The 10,000-nt window shown below is 39.4% G+C and overlaps 1 protein-coding gene across 3 annotated transcripts in view; it reads right to left on the bottom strand.

Moving 5' to 3' along the window:
- The window catches only part of Sobp (Sine oculis-binding protein), a 327,615-nt gene that overhangs the window by 167,916 nt on the left and 149,699 nt on the right, over positions 1-10,000 (bottom strand). Inside the window, exon 3 of one of the 3 annotated variants that reach the window (XM_070129031.1) lies at positions 6,843-6,923. The exons of the other annotated variants lie outside the window; for them this stretch is intronic. Within the exon in view, the coding sequence (XP_069985132.1) occupies positions 6,843-6,923 (81 nt within the window). The remainder of the gene's footprint in view (positions 1-6,842; positions 6,924-10,000) is intronic. 3 annotated transcript variants of the gene reach the window in all.

Here is a 10,000-nt window from a genome sequence, read left to right as displayed (position 1 = left end):
TAGTGTGCAGATCAAACGCCACCAGCCTCCCACATGGAAAGGGCTCTCGCCAGATCAGTTCACTGAATCTACATTCGTATGTTATTGTTACGTTTCTGCAAGAATGATTGGCTTCACTCTTCAAGCTTTTACTCAAGCGACATGTGTACAATTCAAAAGAAATGAACCAGCTATGACAGAAAATTGTATACTGATTCCACCGATGGGCGAAATGAAACGTTTACATTTACTGATCACTTAATTCCTGACGACCGTCCACTTCGTCTTGTTAACATTCCGACTTATTGCATATATCCAGATTCAGACAATGTTGCCAAATCCTTGCTAAAGGCGATCTGAAGGATGTGATCCCACATCAGGTGGCAGGAGGACCACCAACAATGTTTCATGTGAAGTCGAGATGCATTGACCATCAGTAAAGTTGACTATGAAAAATAAGACCCAAGATGAAGGTAGTAATTGTAGATCAGTAGTTCTTAGCCTTTCTACTACCACGCCCCCTCTAGGAATTTGTATTTTCCCTCCACGCCCCCTTGCATCTATTAATAAAATTCCCTAAAAGGTTTTCAAGAAAATTATATATATGATATCGAGTATGAATTAATCTGTGTTATTGTTTCCCATTATTTTAGGCTTCCGTTGAGAATAACAAATGTAATTAGATGAAAGGGCTGCTCTGTGGCTTGATCACATAGTCATACCGTGGAGTGTATTGCCATGCATTTAAGGCTGTCTCAAGACCGCTAACCCTTACCGTGTATTTGATAGTCACTACAGGAAGGGCATCAAGGAAATCGAGCAGGAAAAAATACCCACCGTCGCTATCAGCAGTATCTTGATGTCTCTCTACCACCCAAGGTGTGTACCATCATTACAATAAAGGTCCAGAATTTTACTATCAACTGTGAATATGTCCGACAATCATCTGTTGTGCCACACAATGGAAGGAACTAGTTATTGGAGCATAGCCGACACCAATAGAGGTATGCCAGGGGGTTATGGCAAAGAGACCAGTCCGAATGATTCTTCCTCAGTAAGGTCAGCTCTAATATATGTATATATATATATATATATATATATATATATATATATATATATATATATATATATATATATATATATATATATATATATATATACATCCATACATACATCCATACATATATATATATATATATATATATATATATATATATATATATATATATATATTTATATATATATATATATATATATATATATATATATATATATATATATATATATATAGATATAGATATAGATATAGATATAGATATAGATATAGATAGATAGATAGATAGATAGATAGATAGATATAGATATACATTTGCATATATATACATACATCTGAATGGGGGAAGGTGAGGGAGAAGGAATGGAAGGAGGGAAATGGGTTGGAAAAGAGGGAATAAACAGGGAGAGAGAGATAGAAAAAGAATATTGATCATATGATTATACATTGCTATAAAAGAAGCAAAACAATAGTACCGGATGATAAAGAAATAAAAGGCCTTTTTCCTTTGTTTTGCCGACGAGTGAAGTTTTAAGTCATCCAATCCCGTAAATGAGAGCGGGAATGAGTTTCATCCTCATTAAATTTTCAGGATATTCCACTTACTGTTTTGTTGATTAAGTTCCGTATCTGTTACAAAGATCCGCGGATCGAATTTTCCTTATATTTGGTTCGTGTGTGTGCGTCGAAGAGAATGGGGGAGGAGAAGGAGGAGGAAAGGGAGATGGAGGAAGAGGAAAGAGGTGTGAACGAGATGGAGGAGGAAGAGGAGATGGAGGAAGAGGGGAGGGGTGTGAACGAGATGGAGGAGGATGAGGAGAAAGAGGAATAGGAGAGGTGTGGAAACGAGATGGAGGGGGATGAGAAGGAGGAGGAAGAGGAGAAGGATGGGGAGGAGGATGAGGAGAGGCGTGTAAACGAGGGGAGGAAGCGAGGTGAGGAGAAGGAGGAGGAGGAAGAGGAGAAAGATTTGGAAGATGGAAGAAGAAGAAGAGGAGGAATAGGGGAAGGATGCTGATAATGATGGTGATTATGAGGAGGAAGAGGAGGAAAATTAGCAGGGGGCGTGGAGGAGAAAAAGGAGGAGAAGGAGAAAGAGGAAGAGAAAAAAAAAGTTTGATTATGAATTTGAGAAGGAGGGGGGGTAGGATGAGGAGATGAAGGAGTGAGATAAGGCGGGAAAGGGGACGTGGAAGATGGGACGAGGAAGAGAAAGTGGATGATGGTGAGTAGACGGAGGAGAAAGAAGGGAAAGAAGAGATGGAAAAGAAGAAAGAGGAGGAGAAAGAAGGGAAAGAGGAGGGGGAAAAGAAGAAAGAGGAGGAGAAAGAAGGGAAAGAGGAGATGGAAAAGAAGAAAGAAGGGGAATAGGAGAGGGAAAAGAAGAAAGAGGAGGAGAAACACAAAGTGATGATGGATAAGCAGGAAGAGAATAAGACTATGGAGTAATATAAATAAAAATAAAGGATATTTCTATCTTTCCTATGCGACAAGTCATAAAAATGAAAATTAGGCACAAAGAGCGATCTTTTACTAACAACCGCAACTTTTATATAATACAGAACTTTTACCGACTGGAATTGTATGTGTCTGTTTGCTTGCATCGGTGAGCGCTCGTGCCTCCGTCTACCACCCTGCAGGTACTCACTCTCATGTACGTAAAGAGCGCTCCTGTGTGAGCGCACTCGCACGTACGTCTGTGTGTACGGACGGCGGGGCTGCTAATGGCTGGAAGGATCGGTTACGAAGGGTGTCGGGTTACTAATGCGCGTGGTAGTGACGAGAGCGGCTCAGGTGAACCCACACGCCCGTCCCCGCCTTCTGCAGTAGTCGCCTCCCCCCCCACCCTGCACGCCTTCGGCAGTAGCTACTCCCTCTCCCACCCTTGCATGCCTTCCGCAGTAGCCCCCCCCCTGCCCACCCCCCTTCCCCCAATGCACGCTTCCGCCAGTAGCTCCCAAAGCATGTCCTTCTGCTGTTGTCCTTCTGCTGTTGTCCTTCTGCTGTTGTCCTTCTGCTGTCGCTCCTTTCCCTCGCCTGCTCTGTGCTGTAGCATATAGGCACGTACCGGCTTTCTGAATGATGATGATGATGATGATGATAATGATAATGATGTTGACGATGACGATGATGATGATGATAATGATAATGATAATGATAATGATGATGATGATGACGATGATGATGATGATGATAATGATAATGATAATGATGTTGACGATGACGATAATGATGATGATGATGATAATGATAATGATAATAATGATGATGATGATAATGATGATAATGATGATGATAATGATGAGGAGGAGGAGGAGGAGGAGGAAGATGAGTACGGGGTTTGGAGGAGAAAAACGAGGAGAAGGAGAAAGAGGAAGAGAAAAAAGGAGAGTTTGATTATGAGTCTGAGAAGGAAGGTGAGTAGGATGGTAGGCTTTCACCCTGGCCTACCGTCTGCAGGCCCCCCCCCCCCTGCCCCAGCAGGAGACTCCCCACTCCAGATTTTATTCCGTCATTGCGATAATGCGTTGTTATTGCTATTGTCAATATCATTATAGTTATCATAATCACAATTGTTTTTGTTGTCGATTATCTTTATCCTCATAATGATAAATCATCACCTTATCATTATTATTTCTATCATTACAATTACTATTATTGTAATCATTATTGTTGCTATTATTATCATTATTGTTCTTACTATCACCATTATTATTATTACTACAATGAATATTGTTATTATTATCATTATCATTATTATTGTTATTATTACTATCATTACTATCATTGTTGTTGTTATTACAATTATCATTATTATCATCATCGTTGTTCTTATCATTATTATCATTATTATCATGGTATCATAGCCATCATCATTGTTATCAAATAACATTATTATTAGTTCCATTATTTATATTGACATTGTTGTTGTTATCAATTTCTAATATTATTGTTATTCATATTATCATTTTTATTATAATCATAATAATCATTGCCATTATTATCCCCATTATCATTTTGAACAGTATTATCATTATTATTATCATTATCATTTATTTTTCGCATTATCATTATCATCGTCATCATCGTCATCATTATTATTATTATTATTATTATTATTATTATTATTATTATTATTATTATTATTATTATTATTATTATTATTATTATCATTATTATCATCATCATCATCATCATTGAAATCATTATTATTATCATTATTATTATCATTATTATTATTGTTGTTGCTGTTGTTGTTATTGTTATTGTTATTATTACAAGTGTTATCGCTATCATTATTATTGTTATAATCTTTATCATTATCACTATTGTTATCATTGTTATTATCATTATCATTATTATTATTAATGATATATTAATTATCCTAATCATCATTTAAATGGTTATTATTATTATCATTATCAACATTTTTATCCTTATTCCTAATATCATCAATAACATTATTATCATAATATTGTCATTATCACCATTATTACTATTATTATCACTATTACAATCACCATCACCATTATTGATTGATGATTGATGGTATTATCACCGTTAACATAATCAATGTCATGATGATCATTATCATTACTGATATAATCTATTTTTTTGTATTATTAGTAATGGCAGTATTGTTTGTATTTACATTATTATTGTTATTACTATTATCATTGAAATTACTATTACTACCATTATCGTCATCATTGTCATCATTATTATTTTCATAACTATTACTACTGCTATTAATACTATCATAAATAATTATCATCATCATTATGTTCATCATTAAGCCTTTTCGACCAGAATTGATTTCCATGTCTATTATTTAGTCTTCTGCACCTTGCTATTTTATTCCAAGTTCTTGTTCTTATAGCATGTATTTCCTCTCTACCGGTTATTCGGATAACTTATTATATCACTGAGTATTTCGGATTTGTCTTTCGCTGTATTTTCTCTCTCTTTGTCATTTTCTCTCTGTTTGTTCGTATGTCGTCTCTCCCACTCTTAACACTTCCCCCTTTACTATCTCTCTTCTCCTCTCTCCTTCTCTTGCCCTTTCCCTCTCTCCCTCCCTCTTTCTCTTGTTTTCCCCTCTTTCTCCCTTCTCTCTATTACTGCTTTCTCCCCCCCCCCCCCCCCTCTCTCTCTCTCTCTCTCTCTCTCTCTCTCTCTCTCTCTCTCTCTCTCTCTCTCTCTCTCTCTCTCTCTCTCTCTCTCTCTCTCTCTCTCTCTCTCTCTCCCTCCCTCTCTCTCTCTCACTTCCTCTCTCTCTCTCTCTGTTTCTCTCTCTCTCTGTCTCTCTCTCTCTCTCTCTCTCTCTCTCTCTCTCTCTCTCTCTCTCTCTCTCTCTCTCTCTCTCTCTCTCTCTCTCTCTCTCTCTCTCTCTCTCCTTCCACCCCTCCTCTCTCTATCTCCTTCCACCCCTCCTCTCTCTCTCTCGATTTGTTTACCACATTAACTGACTTCTTGTAAAGGGCATATTTTCACTCCAGTCTTCATCCAACATAAATGACTCAGCGCCATCCTATTAACACGGTCTTTTACCTCTGATGAATAACCCTTAAGATTTCTGTAGTTTATGGCGACGATAAGAGACTGAGCATCTGACTTCGTTTTACTGTGGTTCTTTGATTCTTACCTAAGTATATTTATTCGGTTTTTGTTAATTTCCGTGTATTTTATTTTCATAGTTATTTGTTTCTAGGTTTGGCGTGTACTGGTTGGTTTGTTTATGTTCAGAGACATCTAATTTTGTTTTCATTTTTGTATATGTATGCACAAAGAAAAAACGCGTATTTTTGTTTGTGTATTTGCTCGTCTTTGCAGTTATCTTCGTCCGTTTTCCTTGTTCTGCCTCTCTATTACTGTCTCTGGATTTCCGTCGGTGTCTACGTCTATGTTTGTTTATCAGTCTGTGTCTTATTATGTTGTATTATTTTTGTCTGTTGGTCTTCATTTTGTCCCTGTCCTTCTCTTGGTTTTGCTCCTTGTGTCTAATTTTGCCTCCGTCCCTGCTCCATTTTTGGCTCTCTGTTTTTATCCTCTCTCTCTCTCTCTCTCTCTCTCTCTCTCTCTCTCTCTCTCTCTCTCTCTCTCTCTCTCTCTCTCTCTCTCTCTCTCTCGCTCGCTCGCTCGCTCTCTCTCTCTCTCTCTCTCTCTCTCTCTCTCTCTCTCTCTCTCTCTCTCTCTCTCTCTTCTTCTTCTTCTTCTTCTTCTTCCTTCCCTCCCTTTCACATTTTAGATCATACCCCCCACAACCTTTTTGGTAAACTCTGCTCACAAAAAGGGGTATCATATCTCCCTCCTTCGCAGTGTTCCAGGCTCTTTTACAGGGTTAACATGTCCAAGGCTCATGTCACTGGACGTTAACCTTTTTATCCTCTACTACATTTACACGCCGAGGACACAATACAAATGTCTTACTTTCCATGTATTTACTTATGTATTTTAGTGCTCGTTTTTATTTCCATAGTTATCGCCTTACTCATTGTCTCCCTTTTGCAACAAGGAAACCAGGTGCTTGTTTTCATTTTCTGCTTCGTTTTTTTGTACTACTATCACTAGTTTGTACGTGGATCGTGCATAGTGAAGATTCATCGAAGTCTACAATGTAAACAATAAAGTTTGGCACAAGTTAGATCACTGTGTAACTGGGCCGTAGTGTAGTATTACATCGACAAGGTACGGGGCAATTTAGAAGTAATTCAGTTGACGAAAAAAATACATTGGTTTATTTTTTTATTTATCTGTATCTTTATTGATTGCAATTTGTTATCATCTTTATTGTTTTTTTAATACTTACAAGTGACTGTATGTAAAGGACGGGAGAAGAAAACATGTTGATCAACAAACCCTCTGTCCGTGTGACTGGACGAACACATACCTGAAACAGAAAACGGAAAAAACACATGAAATATTGAATTCACTATGCATAACCTAAAAATGCAATAATTATAATTATAATGATAATAATAAAAAAAATAATAATAATGATATATGAATAAATGGAAAAAGAGAAAATACTCCAAACCTGAAACTGAGTTTAATCAATAAGAGTTGCAACGAAATATGACTCAAGACCTCCCTGCCCGCCCGCCGCGACGCCTCCGTCGACCTCGCGGGCGCTGAATCCCCGCCCGCGATCTCCCTTCGGCGGCGCGACCACCACTTCGGCCCAGAATCTCGATCTCTTCTTTAAGACTTGCATATATCAGAATGGCCAAAACGTTGACAGTTACGCTATACATAAATTGCCAATAAAACTTCTTGAAAGCTCTTCCCGCAACGTTAAACTCCTCTTAAACACTTCGCTGGCATGTGGCGGTGACAATGATTACGCTGACAGTTTTATCGTTATGGAGCGACGCGCCGGGAGAATGGCAGACGGAGGCGCTAATATCAAGGTGCTCTTTGCGTTTCAGCAAAAGGGGAAGGACATGGCGGCGACGGGGAACCTTCGATAGCCCGACAAAGATTATATTCACACACACACACACACACACACACACACACACACACACACACACACACACACACACACACACACACACACACATATATATATATATATATATATATATATATATATATATATATATATATATATATATATATATACACACCTATATCTGTCTATCTATCTATACACACACACACACACAGATACAGATATCCACAATAAGACCAAATTTAATCGTAACGTTTAGTTAATTAGACGAATAATTAATGAATTCGTCTGATGAGGAACTCGTGAATACCGAAACGTAACGAATTTATTTCATTTCTCATTGTGGCTGTTTTCTTTTTAACCTCTGTAAACGTACAGGAGCTTGTGTGTTCACACACACACACACACACACACACACACACACACACACACACACACACACACACACACACACACACACAGAGAGAGAGAGAGAGAGAGAGAGAGAGAGAGAGAGAGAGAGAGAGAGAGAGAGAGAGAGAGAGAGAGAGAGAGAGAGACAGGTGATAACAGTTTATACGGTTGAGCTGCAAGGGAGTGGTGCTGACTGTGAGGATCGCTTCACGCTTAAGGAGAGGAACGTGCCTCTGAAGAGACAGATTTACAACCTCAAAACTGATGTTGTTACAGAATCGCAATTTCCTAGTGATGAAAAATGGCGATTTGTGTTGGTGGCGAGATAAGTGATGCGACGATGGTAATGTTCCTGATGACACCGACGACATTTGGGTGGGAATGATCATCACGTGGAAAGAAAACGGAGGTCGATAATCCGAGGAGAGACTAAGGCGTTCTTAAATGGCGAGAAATACCCGGGTTGAGGAACGCCTAAACACTGAAATAAGCGCGCTGAAGGACACTATGCCGCAGGGAAAGAGAGAGACGGAAGGAAGACCAATATAGGATAAGAAGGGACGGGAGGGGAAAGGGTGCAGGAAGAAGGAAGAGGGGCGGGAAAAAAACCCGGCAAAGACGGGAGGGCAGGGAGGAAGGAAAAGGAAAAGAGGACACGCGATGGTAGAGGGAACGCGGAAGAAGAAGGGAAAGGACGGATGGCGGAGGAAGAAGAAAGGAGAAGCAAAGGCGGTAGAGGAAGGGCCGAGGAAGAAGAAAGTAGGGGATGGGGATAGGGGTGCAAAGGGGAAGAAAGAGGAAGGAGGGGAGATGAGAAGAAAAGGGTCAAAATGAAGGGACGAAGTAGTAAGGAGGGAGAATAATAATGGAGAAGGAAGGAAGGAGGAAGAAAAGAGAGGAAGAAGTGAGGATAAGGAGGAGGAGGAAGGGCGAGCCGATACCAGGATGCCTCACGTGGGGCAAGAAAGCGTCCCTTGTGTGACGCAGAAATACAATACTGGAAGCAGGATATAGAGCCCCGCAGAGCACCCCCTCCACATACACACATTAACACACACACACACACACACAAGCACGCACACACACATGCACATCTCTCACCCCCCCTTACACACATACACACACACACACAAACACACACACACATGCACATCCCCATCCCCCTTACACACACACACACACACACACACAAACACACACACACACACACACACACAGATACACACACACACTCACTCACACTCACACATAGACTTCCCCCATCCCCACACCTCTACACACTCACCCACATCCCCCCCCCACACACACATTCATACCCCTTCACCGACGCCCGCAATACATAAAACTCCGCCACACCCTTTCCACCCTCCTTCACACGCAAATACACCCTCCCCCCTATACCTCCTCCCCTACCCCACCCCCCATCCCTCCTCCTCCCCCCTCCACCCCAAACCTCTCTACCCCCCTCCCCCAACCCTCCAACCCCCTGATATGCACACGCGCACGCACGCACAAACATATCAAGTTCACGACCCCCAAAAAAGGGGCTGAACGCAATCACTTTCGGAAATTGCCTTTCGAGGTGTGAATAAGCCTTCAGACTGCGGTGTAGGACTGTCACGTGATCAGGGTGGTTGTGCTTTTATTACGGTGGTCGTTGTGGGTTGTCATGATGACGATGATGATGGTGATGATGATGATAATGATGATAATGATGAATGTAATAATGAAGATAAAGATAATGATGATGTTGATGAAAGAAATTATGATAACGATAATGATAATGATGGTAAATAATGATATCAAGTATAGTGAATGAAAATGATGATAATAATATCAACGATATTAACAATAACAATACTGATTATATAATGATAATCGTGATGATAATGATTGTGACAATGAGAATGACAATGAAAAAATAACCAATCATGATGATAATGATGATGAAAATAATAATAGCAATGATATTACTACTACTACTATTAATAACAATAATAATAATACTTTTATAAATACTAATATTAATACTGTTATTGATAATTGACAACAAGCAATAATATGATAAAAATAATAACAATAACATTCATAATTAGAATACCAATGATAGTGATAATGAC

The sequence above is a fragment of the Penaeus vannamei genome, chromosome 13 (genome assembly GCF_042767895.1).
Source record: "Penaeus vannamei isolate JL-2024 chromosome 13, ASM4276789v1, whole genome shotgun sequence".
Lineage (NCBI taxonomy): Eukaryota > Metazoa > Arthropoda > Malacostraca > Decapoda > Penaeidae > Penaeus > Penaeus vannamei.
The sequence above is the reverse complement of the archived record's forward strand: the minus strand, read 5'-3'. Positions and strand labels throughout refer to the sequence as shown.